Here is a 23,460-nt window from a genome sequence, read left to right on the forward strand (position 1 = left end):
GTGCCATGAACTTCATTATCAGTTGACATGTGACCTTTTGGGTGCTGTTATATATTTTATCGTGCACCACGATTAATTTCATGAAATACATGTCACCTTCTAACAATAGATATCAGATAATTTTGTTCCTCAAGGATAGAATAGATGCAAAGAATCAGTTATGTTTTTTAAAAAAATCCTTTTGGCATCACTTTGTTGCATTTATATACTAGGGTAGTCACTATGGAGTTAGTAGTAGCAGAATTTAATGGACATTATACTACTATATGAAAAATTGACACTTCCATCATTTTCAGCCAATAGGTATTTACAGAATTATTGGCATCACTTCACACTTTGTCTTGTTTTCTGGAACTCTTTTCTTGCTTTTCATTCAATTTAATTTGACACCTTTTGCGCAAAAAGGGAAGAGAAAAACACAATTTTGTTTTTACTTTTATCAAGGACAAGAAAAACAAAAAACTTTACAACCGAAAGAACAAATATATGCACCTATAATGTGACTTATCGTTAAACAACAACATATTTTACAAATAAAATATAAAAAATGAAGTGTACACAAATCTTACTCTTATCTCGTGGAGTATAGAGGTCATGGTAATATTCTTTTTACATTTGGAATTCAGATAAATTAAATGTAAGACTAGGAGTATAGATCTAGATCTAGATCAATTGCAAAACTCTACTGAACACTTAACAGATTCTTTATAAAAGCTCCAAACTTAATAAAAGATTTGTTATACCAAATTAGCTACAAATTTTTACCAAAAAATTGCCAGTGTCAGTTTTTGCAGAGGAGTTTAAAAATTCCACTCACTTTATTAGTTGAAGCATTCATTACTGTTTTACTAATACAAATTTAAACACCATCACTTCAAAAATTGATTGTAATTACTAATTAGGTGAAAAAAATAATACTAAATAATTATTTTGAAGAAAAACAAATCCCATTTGACTTAATTAACTGCAAGGAACCTACAAAATCAAAGTCCCTTTATTTAAAAGAAAAAAAAAACTTCTGAACAGATCTCTTTTATTTCATTTTTTTTGCCCTTTCTTTTAATGAACGTAAACAAGTGATCACGTGGTGTCGCGTGATAGCTGACTACAGTAAAGAAATACCGTACATTACATAATAATAAATTAATAATTATTATTATTATTATTTATTTTTTTTCTTTGACATAATTATAATTTTGGATTTGTTTGTGGAAAAAAAAATATTGTAGTTTAGTGGCGTGTTGGTTGTCTCGTGACTAAGGTCACAAAATGAGATTATTTAAGTGTAAACTATCTTACAAGGATGTCGATTTAGGAATCTAATCATGTTCTTGGACAGGCTTTTTTTTTTTTGAAATTTTATGGCAAATAAGAAGAAGAAGAAGAAAAGACAAGCAAAACCCCATGAAAAAGCAAGAAATAAAAAAGATTCACTAGTGAAATTAATTAATTAAAACTAGTTCTAATTTATAATTTGCCACAACTTACCTTGGACATTAAGCTATGCTCTCAGCCTAACTCCATGCTAGCTTGTATTTCGCTACTATACAACAATAACATATTCAATTACTATACAACAATAATATGTTCAGTGAAATTTTATATGTGGGGCTTTGCGAGGATAAACTGTACGCGGACTTTACTACTATCTCGTTGGGATAAAATGGTCGTCTTTGAAAGACTCTTGACTCAAGTGCAGCAAATCCAAGTAATAACAACTAACAAGAGAAGCAGTACAAAACCTACAAAAAAGAAACAAGAACAGTAAAGTAGCGTGATAATCAAAACACAGTAAACAACAAATGATAATAATAAGAACTACAATAATACGGTTAGTACAACGACGAACACCAAAAAACCTAGAAGGACAAAACTCTATAGACTACTAACCTTTTATCCTAATACACATCCTTCATACACTCTTATTTAATATTATATCCTTGATAAATATGATTGAAATATATGATTGATAACGTTTTATTTTTAATTTAATTAAAAGCGAATCGACTTGAATATGAATTAGTTTTATTTTTAATTTAATTAAAAGCGAATCGACTTGAATATGAATTAGTCTGATACAGTAAATTTTGTATGCGGAATGAGTACATTGAAAGGAAGAGACATTTTTGTTTTTCTTCATTATTATATTTCAAATAGAAAATATATATGTAGATGATTTGATAAGTGGGGTGAATTGTGTTACTAGAAAAGGAAAAAAAAAGGTATGGTTGATTAATGAGTTTTTATTTTATATATGGGACAATTAATAAAAATGGGTTCCATACCAAGAAGATATTTAAAATCTTTGATGGGGACTATATATTATACATATCCCCTACTATTCCATTGTTTTTAAGTTATGGGAATTTGTTGAGTCACATCTATAGGCACATCATGTGTGTTTTGAGGGGCCAATTTTTGTTTTGTGTATTGCGATCATTTCATAAAAATAGTCATTTAATTAATTAATTAATTATCCTTACATGAACTAATGCTATTAAGGGTTGTACAATTAACATAATGTGCATGATTATTAAAGTTTTAATGATTAAGTGGACATAGTCAGCCGACATGAAGGGATTGATCAAAAAAGACAAGAATCATTAAGACAACTATAACTGTTCAAAATAAGCCTACAACTCAAGTTTTATCATATCTATTGCGGCAATTTTAAGCTTCAAATTAAATAAATTAATTAAAATTAATGATGGCAAAGTGTAATAAATTAAGAACGACACAAAAGATTTGTTTATAAATGCAAAATGATTGTACATTGGAAAAGAGTTAAAAAGTAGCACATGCACGTATAGGTGGAAGTTCTAAACTTGTATGATGATTTCCAAGAAACATGAATAAAAAGAAAAGTAAATACCCTTGCAAGTACATTTTTCAAAGCCCATCACCATTACAACTAATGTTTCTAGGGGCGTCGAAGCGAATCTAAAAATTCTAAAATATGAGTGTAGTTGATATTTATGTTCTTCAATTTAAATTAAGTATAAATAAATATTTAAGTTTGTATAAAGTTGAATAACTAGACACACTTGTCTATATAGCAATTTGCTAAAAATATACTCGAACTGATTTATAGTATGTCATGTAGGACACATATCATGTCGGACGTGTGCGTCTACTTGTTTAACTTTATACAAATTTAAATATCTACTTATGCACACTCAAAATTTAGAGGCATAAATGTCATATGAGCGTGCACATCTAGATATCTCAACGTCATATCAACTGACAACTAAACACTCAACTCGTCCCATTGTGTCTCTTGGATACCTGATATTGACGTAACACATAAATATTGAAAGTGTCTAAATAATACTTTTGTAAGTTAGAGTGTTCAACTGACACAATGAAGATAAGTTGTGTTGTCTAGATATGCACATTTAAAATTGAAGTGTTTGTATGTCAGTTGAAGCCAAAATTTGAATGGTTATTTATATATTATGTCTAACCCCTAGAACAAGACTTATAGTTAATTAGAAGGAAGGAATTCCAACTATTTCATCATATATCCCCCACCCCCACCCTCTCTCTCTATATATAATATACTATGCATTTGTATTGTTTAACTACACAACATAGTATAGTACCACCTACCAATTGGCAGTCGTATTAAACTTGTTATCAGTGTAGGGACATTTCTTATCGTTAGCCTTTACAGTACTGTAATATTTTATTGGACATTAAGAACCTCATAATATACACCTCCGTATGATATTTTTTTCACACCGTACTCAAAAGAAAAGAGCAAAAAAATCAATTATACCTAATAATTACGTCAATTCAATAAATATATTGTACGTTTATATATATGCATCTTTTATCATTAATTACTACTACTAATTAATTATAATATGCATATACGATCATTATCTTCCATTAAAATTATAATATGGTTCAATTGGACCCGATTTCCTTGATCGATTCAGGGAAAGTACATCATATATGGTTTTTTTGAGCTAAATCATTCGGTATTCGAAATTTATTAACTCAAATAATTCATATCTATATGGTGGAGAGTGCTTTAATTAAAATGAAAACGGCCTGTATTTTGAGTTTTTCGATTCCTATTCTTTAAACTTGATAAATTATTTAAAGTACATGCAAGTTTTTCTTCTTTTAAGAAAAAGCCTAAAATCGTTCAACTAAAATTTGTGATAATATTTACAATTTGGTTGAACAGACAACTAAATCACATTACAATTTAGACCAAGCAAGTGTCATTAATTCCTTTTCTTATCGTTTCCTAAACTTTATATTAAGTTTCATTAATTAAGTTGAATTATTGGATGCTTTCGTCAAGCAAATCCATTTTAGGCTCTACTTTTGTTGGAATCTTCTCCCAAACGTATGTTTTTCTCCATAACAAATTGTCAGTCAAAAAGTGATTAATGAAAGAACAATAATTTTTAAAAAAATTAGAAGCACTAACATCATTTTCCATTCAATTAGGTATGTTAATTAATATATCGTCATTGCTAGAAATAAAGCACTTTTTTCTGTTGCTTTAGTCATAAATTCCTTTAAAAGTTTTGGTTATGATTGGAGAATTGGAGTTGTTAGATCACCACTTCATCTTTTAAAAATTATTTTTTATAAGAAATTTGACTACCAAAGTATATATGAGATATTAATTAGTGTGTATCCTTCATCGGATAACTCAAATTCTAGTTCAAGAAGATAAAAAAAGTTCTTGTTAGGACTTGGGAGAGTCGTCCCAAAAATATCCCTATCCTTGTATAAATATCGAACAATAAATGACAATAAAAAATATTGCTAAGGAATGTTTGCATGCAACATCCTTGACACCAAAATCATATCTGAAAATTGTCAATTAGTGGAGAGTCTCTTTATCCTTTTAATTAATATATAGCTTTTCTGTTAGAATAATTAATAATGTCTCAAATACGTTGTTTTATGCTCCCCTCTCGAGTTTAGCATTCAAAAATTGTACCAACTTAACTTTTTCGTGTATTTTTTAATATTAAACTAATTATTTTCTAATTAAAAGAACAATTGGAGGATCAAGTCAAGAACAGTAATGAATAAAAGTAAGGTATATATACAGTTGATGTGCTACTTTAATTTTTAGCAATAATTTAACTCTTCATTTTGTTGGTATTTAGGGTGGAAAAGGGGTCTTCACTTAAATTAATTATTGTAACCTACCTTCTGTCTTTGTGTTTGTTGTGAGGAGGATTTGTGCATGTTCTTTGATTAGATGGGGATTATAAAACAAATCCCAATTAGAAAAGTTTATCTCTATAATGGTCAAAATTTTATATACTTTGGCCTCTTCTTTTTCCTTCAACAAGATTGGCCCATATCAGTCTATTGCATGGCTTATTACCCTACAAATGGACGATGCATATATGAACTAATTAATGAAAGTTTGATAATGTGATATATTCCATGTTTCAAAACATAGTGTTTCGAGTCAGCTTCCAAGCATTTTAGCTAATTCATTATATGAGTACTACTTACTTGTAGAAGAGATACTAAATGATTAGAAATCGTCTAACTATTTTATTTCATCGGAATTTGATTAGATTTACCAGTGGATAGTTAAAAACGATACAATCTTCATTTTTTTATCAAAATAAATCGATCAAGTTCAAAAATTGCACCACCCTTATTTACTTTACAACCAACCTCTGTCACTCCCAACTAGCAGACATCATTTGGCTGGGCCTTGTCGATATCAACAAAGAGGAAGAAATAACCAAAAATACTAACTTACTATGGCTTTTGGCCCAGACAATGTTCTAAACGTAGTTGAGGGGATCAAAGCAACAAGAAGCACCTAGATGACTTTTTTTTCTGCGAATTAGAGTATAATTAAGTAGATCAAGACGTTATTGTGTTCCTCACTCCCGAATATGAAAAAATATGTTCTCATAAAATCTTGCTTCAATCTGAGTTAACTAGCGAGTGATCCCAATCCACAACAAAGAAGAAGAGAAAAGGACTACAAAGAAAAAAAAGACTACATATCTTTTTCAGGATAATGATAAATGGCCATAAAATTTGGCCAGAAATTGAAAAAGTTTATGATATCTTTTTCATTTTAAAATAAACTGATCTTTTTCCATTTTTTAATTAAAATATATTAAAGTTAAAAGGGTAAAAATGTTTTAAAAAATAAAATAACATAGGTGAAATATCATTCTGGACAAATTTTCTGGCAAAAAAGATTTTTCCTTTTTCATTTGGTATGTAACTTATTTTAGGTCTTTAATGTGCTTTCCTCCAACTTTGATGTATGCTTTGCTTCTTCTAATTGCATTTGCTAAACCAAATGATTACTCCTTTTAATTAGCTTAGCATCTCGAAATGTTGTTCATTTCCAAGGTTAATGCTTTCGTCAACTTTTGTACTTTCGGCTCTAAAGAAACAATAATTGAATTAATTAAGCAACAAATTTGTCTGTTTTACAAAATGGTCTCTTTCTTTAATTTAATTTAGTTTATTTCTTTTTCACTTCCCCCATGCTTGCAACTTTCCTCATACCACCACAATGATTTCTCCTTCATTAGACAAAAAAATGCAAAAGGGGAATTATGGGGATGCTCTAGAGATCATCCGAATAACTCCCTCTTGTTAGCTCATACAAGTTTTCGTAATTTGATTTTTACAAAGAATTAACCTAATTAAACAGTCATTCATCAAATCGTTTAAATTAAAAATAGCCAGTAGATATATAATATATGTATAGTTCATTTGGTAGAAATTCTCTATATTTGTTCAAAGATGTGTAGTCTTATTTATTTCTAGCATATAGTTACAATCCTCAATAATATCCTCCTTTTTGATTTATTTTTTTGTACTAAACATAAAAACTCATGCAATAAAATCGAATAAAGCACTTTATAATGAACCATATATACAGTAGTACTTACAATAGGCCAATCATGGAAAAGTCATTATCAATGCCCATTTATAAAATTGTGTATATGGGAAATTTGGTAGCTTCATTTATAAAATTGTACCATTTACCCTACTATTTATTAGCCAACCTACCTAACATAGAACAAGTAACAACTACTGAATGATAGAGACCTTTCATTCAAATATTTTTGAGATATTCATAACTAGCAAGACTTTATTTTATACAAATGAGAATTGGCAAATGAACTAATTGCTAACTTAATTTTCCATACTTCTTACATTACCATAGAATCAAGGATATTTCTCACAAGGACAGGGACGTCGAGAGTGGTGGGACGGGGAGCAAGAACCAGAAATTACCAAAGGAATTAGTTTCTAAAACTAGTTTCTATAGGCCATGGTCGAAATTTTGCAGAATCGATGAAACAAAGCAATCGAACCAGCAAAACTGGATGTGAAATTATAATCAATACACTGCAAAACTGTGTCATTCTGAATTTTAATCGATGTGCAAAATCAGCTTGAAATCTATGCAGTGATTAGTTTCCTTTATTGCCAATGTTTCCAGGCTTTGGGAAGTGCATCGAAAGTTGTTTCTCCAACTCCACTAGACTGAAAAAACATAAACATGAGAGGGAAGATTGTGTCAAAAGTAAACAAATATCTTATGAAGATTGAATGAAAACGAATTTAGATTGGAATAATTATCTTACATCTCATATTTCTGCAAAGCTTCTGTTTGTTTTGCTTTATAGAGTTCAGTGTCCTTAGGTACGGCGGTGCTGAAATTATAGTCTACAAAGTTGGATCAATAAAACCCATATCAGCAAGAGAATTAGCAAAGGAGAAGACAAGAAGGCTTAATAATAGGGCATTTTCTAGGAAGCAACCTTACTTGAGTTACAAAAACTGTTCAACAGGAGAAGAATAATAAGCATATTCATGCAAAAATGGACAAAACTTTCACCATACCCCAACCCATACTCGATGAAACAACCCATTCCTACTGAACCCTTTTCTTAAATGGTACATGTCATTCCATATTTGTGAAAATCAAGTTAGTTTCTCCATGTCTGAGAAGTAAATAGCATGTTAGCTCAAAAAGTACTCCCATCATCGAATGCTAGCTCAATTATTCACCATCCCCTCTGCCCAACACCCCCAAGAAAAAAGGTGCTAGATACACGGTATTATATCTCAGTAAACCACCCTCCAAGAAAATCCCGGCAACCATCTCTCTTATGTCAAAACATCAATAGCAATTGACAAAGCAGTGTCCTAACCCAAAAATGCAATTTGCATCTAAATTAAACCAAAAAGAAATTAAAATAATCTAAACAAAAAACAAAACGCCTAAAGAATCAACTGCCACCTAAGCAAGCAATATCCAACTTAAGTCATTCTCCAGCTGTCTGGAACAACATCAATGGTTTGCCACTGCCAACGACCCAACCACCGACTAAACAGGCCATACCCCCATGACTTACTACTTCCACCATGTCCTTCCGTTCTCCATAGCAGGTAAAAAACTCTCAAGAAGACCTAAAACCAATTAACACTCCTGATTCCGAATGCCAAACCATCCATAGCCCCTACCTCAAAATACTTTATCAATTAAACACTTTTTCTCAATACCTAAAGATCTGATCACACACACCCTCAAAGAACACTGTAGTATCCATGAATAAAGCAAATTATGATTTAAAGAAAATAATCTAATTTATAATATTCTACAGCCAGTTCCTGACAGGAGGACGTGGTAGAAGACGTTCAATATGGCAATAGTTATTAAGCATATACCTTAAACAACAAGGATCATGGAAACTGATAAAATGGATGCCACAATGGGCAGATGGGTCTTTGGAGTACATGCAAACATGGAGAAGTACAAGCTAGTAGCAAAGGTAATTAAGCATGGATTTATCATTTAGGATACATATGTTTTAGAAGTAATTCAAAGATGTTGTTCGGTTCATGTATTAAGCAGGATCTCCACTTCTATAGGAATACTCTTCCAACACTGACTTACTATACTATAAACTCCTCGGTCCTGATTCATGAGTTTGCTTTGTCTACAGGGATACGACGGGAAACCACAGAATTAGATTCATATGAGCTTTTCTCCCTTGCACAAAAATATTCATTGTATACAAAAAGGTCTAGTAATGATTAATTATTCTGACAACTTAGAACGTGCTTACTCTTGTTATGCACTACATTCTATGTAACAACAGAATTCACCTGTAGTTTGAACTGGAACAAGTTTCTTCACATCTTCACTTTTCTTGACTTCTGACACAGACACGTTTTTGGTGAATCCTGGTCCCTGCCAACAGAACAAATTGTCAATAATAGGTTTAATGCTGAATAAAGATGAAGAGAATTAGAAGTTGACAATGCAGACACAAAAGCATGCATGATCAGACATATGGAATTACTGAATTCCTCTGTCATTCAGTGGAGGAAGAAATTGAGATACTGGAAACATGACATTAATGCAGTAAAGCCTACTCAACTTCCGATAAACTAGATATTATACCTTCTTCTTCTCCTTTCTCTTCAGAATTTTCATGTGGCATTTTTTTATGTAATGCATCAAATGATAACGTGAATGCCTTGAATTTAATTGTTCTCTCACATCAGAATTCTCAGTAAGCCAGTCTATAATTTCTTTTGATTTAACCACCTCGTCTGTGTCTAGAGTCTCTAACCAGGAATAGACAGGCTTCCACTGATCAGTTCGTTGAAATCGATGATCAAAATTTTCCTGTCATGAAAGGATTCTAGGAATAAATTGCTAGTCATCTACCACAAAGCAAGATACTGGTTGATGCAAAACTAAATCAAACATTGGGCAAGAACAGATGTGCAAAAGACACACTAAATATTCAAGTAATAATTAAACCTGTACAGATTAGATGAATACTACAGTAATAATGAATTAAAATTTTCAACTGAGACATGGCAATGATTCCTAAAATAGGCAATTTTTAGCAGTCTCTTGGACTATGGCAAAGTATAGCATTATTCTTACAGGCCAATTTTTAAAATGCTCATTTGACTTGTGGCTCCTGGAGATCTTTTCACATGAAACTTTTAGTATTGTATACAAGATATACTTTTTCATATTTTCTAATAGTGGTGTCTGGGCCAACTTGTGCACACCTCTATATTCCACTTGTTACCTGCTACCTCCCACCAACACAGGTGTCGGGTAACTGTACTCACCAACACTTCATTGACCACTAGGCCACACACTTGGGGTGCTACAAACTATAATGTGTATTCTGCCAATCCCTTTTAACTTAATAAACTAAAAAGACATGCATCTTCCCAGAATAATACAAAAAACAATCTGGAAAGCACTCCGACAGAAACCGTGAATATATTGTATGAAGTGTTATTGAAGTTTTTCTCTACACAGTATATTGTGGGAAGTATCATCAAAGTTTTCTTTACATATTTATCAGCTATGGTATCTTTTCACTCTATTCACATTCACCAACCCACAAACAATCCATTCTAAACTCACTCAACTAGAAGTGTGTGTCTGAACAAATAAACAAAAGTTGATTAGGTAGCTTTTCAACCTGGGAAACTAATAAAGAGATTCAAGTGCACTATGACGACAACTTCACAAAAATCAAAGAGGCCATGACCACTTGCAACCACATATATAGATACTTATCTGGCAGGGCCAAGAATGTGCATAATAAACAACAGGTGTGATTATAAAGGATTAAGACAAGAAGGGATGTTGAAGGGGCTTCAGGCTGTTGAGTAAATGGAGATCAGAGTTTAAATTGGTTCTTGAATTCAGTCTACGGGCAGGTGCTAAGGAATTTACGGGCTTGATGAGGCAGAAATTATGGGTTCAGCAAGTGCAGTCAACAAAAGACATCCATGTGAAGTTAGGAGGACCTCGTACAAGAATGATAACCTAAGGAAATATGCCAAATGGCAGAAGCAGTAACAGTGAGGTTGACTATCTTCTATTGTGCATCATGGACCGAAAGTTAATCTGATTATCAGTGTCAGCCCACAAAAGTAACTGGCCAGAGTGTCACGTCCTTAGTCTTCAATTAAGTGGACGTGCGACACTTGACAAGTTGCTCACATTCTTGCACTGTGTAACATCATTCTGTCTCATTCAACTTGCGGCACTCGAATGCTATAGGATAAATATCCTGCATCAAGACACCCCCAATAGCAAAATCAGATGCATATGTATGTACCTTGAATGTCTTGGTAAAGTCAGGCAATGCCAAGACTGTCACAACTGTCTTAATGCCTTCAAATGCCTTTTGACAATGTTCCGTCCAAACTCATGGCTTGTTCTTCTTTAACAACTCAGTTAATGGTGTTGCTTTGGCGGAATATTCATTGATGAACCGGCAATAGTAGTTAACAAGGCCAAGGAAAGATCTCTACTCAGTTAACTTTGTAGGTGCCTCTCACTCTTGGATAGCTCGTACCTTAGCCTTGTCCATGCGTAGCTCGCCATTGATGATGACATGTCCAAGAAGGGTGCCTTTGATTGTGCAAATTTGCACTTCTCCCTCTTGATGTATAACTCATTCTCCAGAAAGACTTGGAATACCTTTCTTAAGTGCTCTACATGCTCCTCCAAGGTGTTGCTATAGATGCCTATATCATCTAAGTATACTACTACAAACTTATCAAGATAGCTGATAGAGATGAAAGAACTAGCTCATGAGAGAGGAAAATGTAACAGGTGTGTTGGTTGAGCCGAAATGTATTACCAACCACTCAAAGGCTCCATATCTCGTCACACATGTTGTCTTCGGCTCATCCCCTTCCACAATGCGAACCTAGTAGTAGCCTTTGTGAAGATCTACCTTGATAAAGTACTTGGTTTGTCCAAGTCTATCAATTAAGTCAGTTATTAGCGGGATCAAATGCTTGTTCTTCATTTTAACTTTGTTAAGCGCCCGGTAGTCTACACATAAACACAATAAACCATCCTTCTTCTTTTGAAATAACATCGGCGCGCCAAAGGTGTCTTCGATGGATGGGTGTGACCGGCATCCAATTACTCTATCAATTATTTCATAATCTCCAGGCGGTACCATGCAATAAGAAGCGTATACAGGTGGCTTAACTCCTGGCTCTAACTTAATCTTGTGATCTACCTCATACCTACAAGGCAAGTGCTTAGGTAGTTTGTTTGGGCATAGCATCTTTGTGCTCTTTCACTCACTTCTCTTAGCAAGGCGACAATGTCTCATGGTAACCCATGTCTTGCTCCAAACTTGCAATGGTTGCCATGGACGTCAACGCCTCCTTCTTGAGCCCCTTGACTAACTACATAGCCGAAAGTTGTGCTTGGCTCTCTCTGTGCGACATAGTCACTGTAGGCACCATGTGAGCTCCTTCTTATTTCATGACCAAGAGACGTAGAGGTACGGGTGATTAAAGTGTGACAGTGTCTAAAGAACTACTACTCTAGAACAATATCACAGATATCCACTATTAGGGCGGTAAAGTTTGTCGTACCTTTCCAATTGCCTAATTTGACACCAACACCATAGGCTACACCATGGGCATTTTGAGTCTTTGTATTCACGGTATTAACGCAGGAGTGAGCTGGAGCGACCTTCAACTCTAGTCTCTTTGTTGCAGCCTCGGTCACAAAATTATGAATTGATCCAGTGTCCACCGGTACACAAGCGGGTTTGTTATTGATAGTGAGATTCATGTACTGATTGTCATTGTCATCGGGCTGCATAGATTGCTACTTGACAGCTCCACATAGTCCTATCATACCTAATTGTGTTGTGCCCTCTCTTTGTTTTTTTTCCCTTCTGCTCATGCACCACAGCATTGAGACTCTTTAAGTCGGAAAGTTTCCTGAAACCGTGTGGCCCTCTGCATATATAGCATCCCTTCTCTTTGACATAGCTCTAGTGGCCACTCAACTTCTAGAAATTGAACTTATTAGTATCTTAAGTCTTGTGGCGGCGTTAGTAGGTCTCTTAGCTTTTTCAATGATCTCCCCCACCTTTAACATTACAACTTTTTCACTCATTGCCTTTACCTTTGTCATACATATCATGCCAGAAATCCATCAAAGACTCAGACTCTACTATGGCTTCGTCTATATCTGTGACTTATTGGCGTTGCAACTCCTACTTAGCCCAATTTTTATTTTTTTTTTATTTGCACCGGGTGTCCGAGTCTCTTTGAGCCCCGACTAATCCCGGGGGTGCACAGGCCCTCGGCAAGGAGTTTCCCGCAAGTGCCTACTTAGCCCAATTTTGCAACTCATCCATAAAGTGGAACAACAAGTCATTGCTGGTGAGGTTGGGGATTTAGAGAATAAGGGTGGTGACTGGTGAACTCTTTGACATAGTCATGTATGCTCCATGTTCGCTTCAACTCCTGAAGTTTGTGTCTTGCCTTGTAAAAGACAGTATGTAGGAGGAACTGATCCCACATGCTGATAGTGTATAGACCTCTCTTAGCATCAGCCACTTTTCGTCTCCACCATAGCATGACAGTCTCTGACAGGTACAACACGATAGTATTGATCTTGGCTTTGTAGCCCCTCACCTTTCCATGCCAAGAATAGTTCTCCAAGTGCCAAACAAAATTCTCTACTTCTTGAGCATTATGAACCCTTTTGAACACCAGTGGTTTTGGAGCCTCAATCTTAGCCTCCCTCATTACAACAACATTTCTTACTGTCTTAGTCACGCCAGTGCCAACCTGCTCTTCGAGTGCCTCATCTTTGCCTTCATGGCATCAATAGTGCTCAACACCTCCATGGAATCATCTCTATCTTGGTCTGTTTTCGCCCATCCAAGTCATTTCAGATGCTCTCGATCTTTTCAAGAGTGTGCCCCTCAAGAACACTTAAGTGTCTTCTACCTTCCCAAAGTGTTGGACAAATATCTCGACTACATTCATCCACACATTAACCTTCATAACCCACTTTCTACCAAGCGAGACATTTCCAGGCAGGACCTCCATCCACATCATCCTTGCTCACCTCAGTGGCAGAAGGTTTATGAATGTAAGTCTTTCGTTTGACTCAACCTTGAGCGACATTTCCTGGTTTTTGTTGGCAACACTTCTCTTTTTGTTATAGCTTTTCATGCTAGTAGCATCTTGGGTGTTAGCATCATTGATTTCTCCGTCGTTTTTCATTTTCTTAGTTACAACCTTGCTCGATACAATGTTGGCATGTCCTTAGTCTTCAACTAAGTGTGCGTGCGACACATGACAACTTGTACATGTTCTTGCACAACTTGCTCACAACCTCGCTATGTCAACCTAAGACACTAGGAATCGCAAGGGAATGATAGAAAGAACAAAAGAGAATTGCTAGGGAGATTTGTATTGGAGAGACTTGAATTATTTGCTTGATGATATTACAGATGAATACCTCCTTATTTATACTACACGATTAGGGATAATATGCAAATAATAATTATTAAACAGATCATTTCATATTTACAAGTAGGTTTCTTCTCTAGAATTCTCTACATGTCCAGAATATTCTAAAGCCTTTTAAAAAAAATTCCTAGATATTCCATAAGAATTTAGAGTCATTCTAACAGACTCTTCAAATTTCTAGAATCTTCCCACAAAAGCTTCTTATGTAAGCTTTCACATGGCAAAAAGGTGTGCCAACTAGCGCTTATTGAGTTGGGGATATGGTTGCGCTTTTGGGTGGAGGGTGGTCTATTGCTCACCACTTGACACACCTTTTTGCCATGTGGAAGCTTACATAAGGAAGATGCTAGCATTTGTTGAATATTCTAGAGCCATGGAAAGTCTGCAAAGACTCTAGATTCTTATGGAATATTTCAGAAGAATTTATGAAAGGTCTTAGAATGTTCTAGGTATGTAGAGAATTTAGAGAACGGACCTACTTTTAAATATGAAAGGATTTGAGTGCTAATTATTATTTGCACATTAGCCCCTAAGTGAGTAGTATAAATAGAGGAGTATTCATTTGTAAAATCTCGAAGCAAATAATTCAAGTTCTCTCCAATACAAATGTCCCTTGCAATTCTCTTGTATTCTTTCTATCATTACCTTACCGAATTCCTAGTGTCTTAGATTGACTTGACATAGCGAGATCGTGAGCAAATTGTGTAAGAACGTAAGCAAGTTGTCAAGTGTCGCACACGCACTTAGTTGAAGACTAAGGAGATGACAAGAGCCTTTCAATAAGAAGCAAAGATTTATGAGCCCCGTAAACCTACAATTCAAATCATAGTCTAATACTCTAATTATTAGGATTATTTCATCAAAATTTTCTTAAGTGGAATAGGCCTCCTATCTGATATGATGTAAAATGTAAAGCAATCAACAAATTAACACAGAAGTAAGAGTTGAAAGAGATATATAACCAGAAAATTGATAAAAAAAATAATAGCACCTTAAAAACATCCTTTGATAATGAAAGCATGTGAAGACACACTACCAAAGTGTCAGATTATGAAAGTAGGAAATAACGATCATGAGAGTTTCAGTTATCATTTAAGCATGCTAAAGCTCAACATAGCTTCCTATGGACTATGACATAACAATGAGACAAAGCAAGTTGGAGGGATTGATTTGTGTTCTTGGAGAAGATCTTTGATTTTGCCTAGGATGTAAAAGTCCAAAGATATATGTTGATCTAAGAAGTTTAAAAGTGGGTTTGATTCAATGATTTTAACTATTTGAGTGCAACATCGGAAAAAGAAAATAATCTAGATCATTTTTTTGAAATAAAATAATAATCTAGATCATTGAAATAAGAACATGATTCTCTGTTTGATAACCATGGTGTCGGGGCCAAGTTTGTGCGCACCTTGACTAATTCCATAAGGTACCTGCCACCTCCCAATGGCACAGGTACTAGGTAACTCTCTCTATTCACCAAGGTCAAGACAGGTGGGAAAAAAATCACCTAGTGTTTTTATCTCAGTTGGAAATGTAACCTGAAATCTCATGGTTCTCAATCAACTTCATTGACCACTAGGTCACACCCATGCATGCATAATATGAACATGATTTTGAGAAGGAGCAAAAATCAAGACCCTGAAAGCAAATATAAAAAGTAATAGGAGATAACTTTTAGTTTTCCGTTTCTTGGTAGCACAAAAAGATTACACAAAAATCCAGTTTTAGAGGAACAAATATTAAAACCTTGGACTAGATTTTAGTTGGTTAGCATCGATGCCACAAGGGTAGGAAGTGACACTCAAAAATTAATATACTTCCAATAATGATAAAGGTGCACGAAGCCATTTGATCTATACATAAAAAAATGGCATTCAATACCTACAAATAAGAGCTAAAGATGGATTTATAAGCCTATTCAATTAAGGAGAAGAGAAGATTGAGGTAATTTTTAACTAGGCGAGCATCCACAATGTCTTTTTTGAGAAAAGATAGTGAATATATCCCAAGTGATAACTCTCCTGTGAAATTCCCAACTACCTTGATTATATACATAACAGTGCAGAAGAGAAAGACTTCTTCTTCCACGCTGGTGTGGCCTAATGGTCAATGTAGTGGGTTGAGCACCATGAGGTCTCAGGTTCGACTCCCAGCAAAGACTACACACTAGGTGATTTCTTCCCATATGTTTTAGCCTTGATAGACGGGTACCTATTGGTGGTGAAAGATGACAGGTACACGTAGAATTAGTCGAGGTGTGCCAGAGCTAGCCGGACACCAAAAGGATTAAGCAAAAACCTAAAAGTAAAATTCAAGAAATATTGTGTTTTTAACTAAAGGTGTCATCTTTGCTTACGAATTAACCAAAGGTATCAAAGCAAGTGAAAGAAGATTTCAATATCCACAATAAGACACCAGCATGACATATTTAATTTCAGTCCTCATCGAAATTAGCCACAACTCCGCAATACAAGTGCAAACCAACAACAGAGAAACGGAAACAATCACCAGCTGTAATTTTTTAAAAAAAAATTGCAGATAAGGAAGAACCTAGAATAGCAAAATCAAATATTTATTGAAATTAAAAGAATACCATTGTGTCTCAGATTGAGGAGAAGTTGTTGGCCCCCTTGGGAGTATTATGATAATAGAGCCGGCTGCCAAATTCCTCAGCGAAAGTGCAAAACTGAAAGGAGGAAGACTGTAGACGAAGCAGAGAGCACTCTATTCTGCTCTTCTGTTATTTGTATCTATGAAAAAGGGTCAAAATTGCCCTATTGCACTCAGAAATAAGTTATATTTATATTTAGTCTGACTCTAATTTAATTATAGAAAAAAATAAATTTAGTATCATTATACTTTCGTTTTAAATGTCTTGATTCAATTTTGAACACATTATTATTTTTAAACCACTAATTTCCATTATTTATCTCCACTTTTATTTTCTATGTGATGTTTATGTAAATTACTCCATACTATTTTTTTCTAATTTGAATTACTCTCAATTTAATTTATTTTTTTTGTAAAATTAATTCATCCCAAAAATTCTCAAACTCCCAATTCTGTCCTGTAATAAGTAAACTAGCATAAATATGAGTTTAATAGCTAGGAATTTATACTTCACTTATGGAACACAATATACTCATTCAAATACATATATTATTCAATTTACTTTAAAATTCTTCGTACAAATTTTCTAACTTTTGTGGTACATTCTATAAAATAAAGTTGTATATAGTTGCATTTCTAATGTTGAAATAAATTTGTTTAGCTTCATATCAAATTCAATTTTTTTAGATAGCATGTTTCCTCGTATAACCCTTTTTTTCCTAGTATAGCATCTATTAAATTGTCGTAGAATTCAGACCTTTTGGATTTGATTCCTCTGTTTCGATATGTAATGTTACATGTAAGTTACGAAGTAAATCATGATAAAAATAGTTTTAGTAAAGAGTTTAAGTAACAAAAATCCTACCTGTTGAGCAGATTTTGAAGCCTCGATCAACACATAAAGAATCACAAAGAACCCTAACTTTGTCGATGTTTCCAATGGCTGGAAAAGAATCGAACTTTTGTAGTAGATCCTATGACTGAAAAAAGAACTCATTCAAAGACATATATTAATCGATTTGCTTAAAACTCCCTCCTACAAATCTTCGAACTTTTGTGGTAGATCCTAGCTTAGTTGATGTTTCTAATGATTAGAAAAGAATTGAACTTTTGTGGCAGATCCTGTGACTGAAAAAGAAAACTCATTCAAATACATATATTATTCGATTTGCTTAAAAATCCCTCCTATAAATCTTTGAACTTTTGTGATAAATCCTAGTAAAACAAAGGTGCATAAGGTTGCATTTCTTAAGTTGAAATAAATTGATTAGCTTCATATCAAGTTTGATTTTCATTTTAATAGCTTATTTCATAATACAATTTTTTTTTCTAGTCATCTATTAGATTGTTGTAAAATTCAATTCCTTTTGGATTTGATTCCTCAATTCCAACATGTAATGTTACATGTAACTTAGTAAGTAAAACGTGATTAAAATAGCTTTAATAAAGAGTTTAAGTAATAAAAATCTTACTTGTTGAGCAGATTTTGAAGCCTCGAGCCGCACATAAAGAATCGTCAGGAACCCTAGCTTAGTCGATGTTTCTTATGACCGAAAAGAATTGAAGGTTTGAGAACATTTGGGATGGATTTATATTGCAAATTTAGACGAATTTAACAATGAATCAGGTTAAAATAATTAAATTTTAGAAAATGAAAATTCACGAGAACGCCACATAGCAAATTAAAGGTGGGGGCCAAGAAAATAATAATTGAGGGATAAATATTTATTCAAAGGTGAATGATAAAGACAATTTTGTTGAAAAAGTATAATGATGGATAAATATAATTAATTTTCAATAGTAGAGAAACAAATTTGACCATTTTCCGTTGAGGGGTAAAATTGCAAAGGGGGGAAAGAAAGAAAGAAAGAGAAAAGGCAATTTATAAAACTTCTCCACCTTTCTCTAAAATTTTACATATTTCATCACAAAATTTGTCAATTAAAAAAGTAAGCAAATATTTGGGATTATTTATCGTAGTGTGTCAAATTGCCGAAAATTATACCGTATAATTAGGTAATTAAAAAATTATATATACGATAAGATGAAACTCATTTGCCTGTTTACTTTTTTAATTTATTTTTTATAAATAAGTATATTTATTACTCCATCAAACTGAGAAATACAGCTCAGGAAAATGCACAAAACACATCATGCTAGATTTGATGTTACCAAACGATGCGGATAAGTTTTTATCTTGTGTTGCTGCCTCGTGCTTACTGATAAGTAGCAGCAACAGCAGCAGCATTTACTAACAACATTCCAAGCTATAACCTGTCTGAACTCACTCTTTTGAACAGATTAGTAACAAACAACTTAGAATACACACATAATACAAGTTTGTTGAGTTCAAAAGATCACCTCTTGTTTGAAAGAAATAAAAAGTTACTTATTGTTATCTTTACAATAGAATCTCTCATTGCCTCTGAAATTGGTACAAAACTTTCAAGGTCCCCAATCAACACAGGTGATGTGAAACAACTCCTGTTTGGCTACTACTCACCATCTTTAGAGGTCGGTGTATACATCGAAAAGAATCCCAAAGGGTAAAAACCACAGTTTGATTTTTTCTTTCCAGTGCGGTCAAATAAGCATTCTAACCAAAATGACTTGAGGTCAACAGAGGGCTTGCCAGATTTAGATGCACAAGACCTGATGCAATGCAGCCACAAACACGTAGCTCACTGAAACACATTCTGGTATCTTCAAAGAATGTCAATTCATGAGGCGTTGCTTTTGCACTTTGTAGACACTTCAAAAGGAGGATCACCTGCTGCTACCAAGCACAAGGATGACAAAGAACAGCTGAAGTTCAACATGGGCATTTTACATCTTAACTGCATTGTCATCAGCTGCCTTCACAGTCAGCAGTAGTCAACTTTGTCCCCAGTTCTACCCTCGGCTTAGCTGAAAGGCCCTTTGCTAACATCTCTTCATCATATTTACGTGCCATATCAACCATACCCTTTTGTACCAAGGCATCAATTAATGCATTGTAAGCAGACGCATCTGGACTCAATCCCTGTTTTTCCATCTTTTCCCAAAGAATAAAGACCGGTCGAAGAAATCCCCATCTTCCAAATTTCCTCATGAGCATGACATAGGTGTCCATCCTAGGTCGCACTCCGCTTTCAATCATTCTATCAAACAATTTGAGAATCTCTCTCGGCTTTTCAAGGCAACCAAAGAAGCTGTTGTATGTAATGACATTAGGCTCGCAACCCTTGTGAGGCATTTGACTAAGCACTTTATATGCGTCTCTATACCTCCCATTTTCACACATAAGCTTGATCAGTGTGTTGTACGTAGAAACATTTGGTTTGCACCCCAACTCAATCATCTCTTGACAGAGCTTAGCTGCTACATCAACACCATCTGAAATCCCAATAGCATGGATAACAGTGTTATACGCGATCACATCCAAGTCAATTCCTTTCTTCTTCATTTCTTTGTATAATTTTACAGCTTTCCATGGCTTTCCGCTCTTGCACTGTACATCCATGTAAATTGAGTACGAATACAGATCCTTTTGCACACCCCTTGTATCCATCTCTTCCCAAAACTGTCTACATTTACCCCACCAACTCATCTTGAACCACCCACGAAGAAGCATATTACATATTTTTGTGTCCACCTTAAAACATGAATACTTCACATCATTCTTGTTCTTAGGGAAGCACAAGTCTTCGGCCTCTATCACATGCTTATACTCACATAAAGCATCAATTAGATTTGAAAATGAAACTTGATCTTTTAAATTAAATTCCTCCATCTTATCAAACATATCAATTGCTTCTTTTACCATGTGAGCAGACACATAACGTTTGAACAAGACTCGGAAAGTGGTGTGGTCAGGCATGGAGGATACACTTCTCATTTTCTCAATCAAGCTCCAAGCTGCATCAAATTCAAAGAACTTTCCCAGAATGTCAATAAGTTGGTTGCACGTTTGGCTGGTGTGATGGAAGCCACACTGCGTCTCGGCCCAGTTGAAGAACTCTAAAGCTCTTCTCCAGTCATTGTTGTAACAAGAGAGGGTTTCCAGCATGATGGTGGGGTTCAGAGGGTCAGAGGAAGCACTAGTTGAACTTGGGGATGAATTTGGGTCATCATAGTTGGGAAAGGAAGTGGTGTTTGGGGCATTGGAGGGGGTGGAGTGATAACCGTGATGATGAAGCAAGGTTTCGAATTGCGCGAGAAGCAAAGAAGAAGGTAAGAAAGTTGAATATCGAGAAATAACTGACGAAAGCATTCTAGAAGATTAGGAACTAGTTTTCGAATATAATCTGCTAATAACTGTGAGGTTCACAGGACTGCGGGAGTTAATGATTGTCCTGCCAAGTAAATCACAATGATCAAAAATGTTATGTTAGTTTAGCATCAGCACAGAAAGAATTATCTAAAAAAAACATTTTTGCATTTTACAGTATTCTATAAGGGAAGATCGCATGTTGGCAAATATTTGTTTGCTCTTTATCATTGGTGATTTTCTATGAATACTTGTAATGGGCAGTGTAATGATGTAATCAAAATCTCATGGTTTATATGTTGTCTGTCTTATTTAATGTAATTTAGTTGTCGCCTTTTATTTTCTGCTTTTATGTTATTATATCTATGGCAATATATGTTTTTCAATCATTTCCCGAAAGTTCTTTGAATGCATCTGAGCTTAGACATTTGTTTTTTTTTTTATTGATGACAAGGGAAACCCACAGCCGCTACCCTTTGGGTGCGCACAGCGTAAAACACCCGCTCCTATGCAATAGCTCGCAACCACATAGGAGAGGTAACTCGCACTAGACATTTGTTTGATGTGGTTTTACATTTTTCAACACATAAATTAGTAAGTACTTGAAAACTACAGAAGAACACAAAATTTTCAGCAAAACAAAAGTCAACTGAATTCCATCTTAATCTCAACTCAATTCACAAACCAGAAATCATTCACAGTCACATAAAAACCATTCCATAACACATTTCACATCCCTTTTGAGCTACTCAAGTTATGATAATTTGACTTTAGGATAAAAGGAGAATTTACCAATTTAAATTGATGGACAACAATGGCGAAGTAATTGCAACCACTAGACCCCAGCCAGTTAGAGTTATGGAGCTTTAGCAAAGTAAAATAAGCCTCAATGCATTGACAATTCCAACCACAGAAGCAAAGGGAACTTCCTAATTCAATTGATCAAACCAACTTGACTATTGATCTTGTGATAATTTGTCAATATATTGAAGAGCTTAAAGAACGACCAAGTTTAGCATGGATAATTCACAGTTACTAATTTCTTAAGTTGGGGATTTTTATGATACCTACCATTTTTTTAAAAATCCGGAACTTTTAAAACCATAATGGAGCTCCATTCACCTTTCAGATCTTTTAAGATATCAACTCAGTTCTTTTTTGTCAAACCTGTTATCATAACTAATATATTTGGGAAATTTAAGCAAAAACATGTATGGACGATATTATTTCAAAGCCAGTATTCTACAGGATGTTTTTTTAAAACAGAAAATCAATAACTCAGCTTTGGAAGCAAAAATATGTATGGAGTGCATTTATAAACATGTATACTAGTTTCGTTTTTCAGTTGTAACAGTATGCATACATGAATTTCCAGGCTCAAGTAGAGATAATTGAATAAATAGTTATATTAGAGGCATAATGACCAATGGCTCAAACTCTCAATACTTTCCAAGATCATCGCATTCCGTTCCCAACTGAAAACATGAAATTTTACTACAAAACATGTGTTTTTGGCATCATGGATGAAGATATATTAATCAGCACATCATATGGATACAGTGAGCTGCAATCTCTTCTTTAGAATGCATACAGAACTAAAACGATTGGTCTGCAAATTGCTCAAATGGGTAAGGCATAACAAAAATGTTATGCAGGTTATGCATAAGTAAAATTAGACAAAATGGAGGTCCACCTTGTCTCTAGCCATGTTCATGGCAATGTTTTGTTGCCCCCGATACCTCAATGGGGAAACTCGATATGCTAAGCAATAAAGTAATTACACTTCTGAATACAAAGAGAGAGGCGCAGTGCGCGGAGGAAAAGCCTAGAATGAATAAGATATGGTCTAGTCAAACTTGAACAGTAAACAACCAATCAGAATAAGCAAGAATCGGTAAAAACAACCCCCAAAATTATTTCTTGGACTGTTCAAATCATTTGAAGGTATGAATAGAACATTTGCATTCAATCAATTATGCAATTATCAGGAAACAAACCTAATTATTTCACAAATTTTACAGGTAAAACCAAGAAAGATTAAATTTAAATTTAAGGATTAAGGTATCATTTCTTCTTTAAATTAAATTAAAAGAAAGATGAATTACTGGTGCCCACCAACAACAACAAAAAATAAAATGAGAAATTAACATCAAGATCAAATTTTATCTCATAATAGAAGAATACCATTGTTCCCCAAGTCGAGGAGAAGCTATTAGTCTCCGAGATTAACTCAGCAAACTGCAGCAGAAGAAGGATGGAATAGCTCGAAGAAGAAGAAGAGA

The 23,460-nt window shown here is 34.3% G+C and overlaps 3 protein-coding genes across 3 annotated transcripts in view; all 3 read right to left on the minus strand.

Annotated features, from left to right (window-relative positions):
* The window catches only part of LOC125857689 (LRR receptor-like serine/threonine-protein kinase RGI3), a 297,610-nt gene that overhangs the window by 4,460 nt on the left and 269,690 nt on the right, over window positions 1–23,460 (minus strand). The gene's annotated exons all lie outside the window — the stretch shown is intronic.
* LOC125857713 (uncharacterized) lies at window positions 7,097–17,076 on the minus strand. The gene is made up of 5 exons (XM_049537330.1): window positions 16,913–17,076; window positions 9,440–9,667; window positions 9,142–9,226; window positions 7,614–7,695; window positions 7,097–7,512 (listed from the first exon to the last, which is right to left on the minus strand). Exons 1-5 carry the CDS (start codon window positions 16,913–16,915, stop codon window positions 7,440–7,442), a joined length of 471 nt encoding a protein of 156 aa, XP_049393287.1. The 5' UTR covers window positions 16,916–17,076; the 3' UTR covers window positions 7,097–7,439.
* Window positions 19,776–23,442, minus strand: LOC125857700 (pentatricopeptide repeat-containing protein At1g80550, mitochondrial). Its single transcript, XM_049537311.1, has 2 exons — window positions 23,363–23,442; window positions 19,776–21,263 (listed from the first exon to the last, which is right to left on the minus strand). Exon 2 carries the CDS (start codon window positions 21,179–21,181, stop codon window positions 19,778–19,780), a length of 1,404 nt encoding a protein of 467 aa, XP_049393268.1. The 5' UTR covers window positions 21,182–21,263; window positions 23,363–23,442; the 3' UTR covers window positions 19,776–19,777.

The sequence above is a fragment of the Solanum stenotomum genome, chromosome 3 (assembly GCF_019186545.1).
Source record: "Solanum stenotomum isolate F172 chromosome 3, ASM1918654v1, whole genome shotgun sequence".
Taxonomy (NCBI): domain Eukaryota; kingdom Viridiplantae; phylum Streptophyta; class Magnoliopsida; order Solanales; family Solanaceae; genus Solanum; species Solanum stenotomum.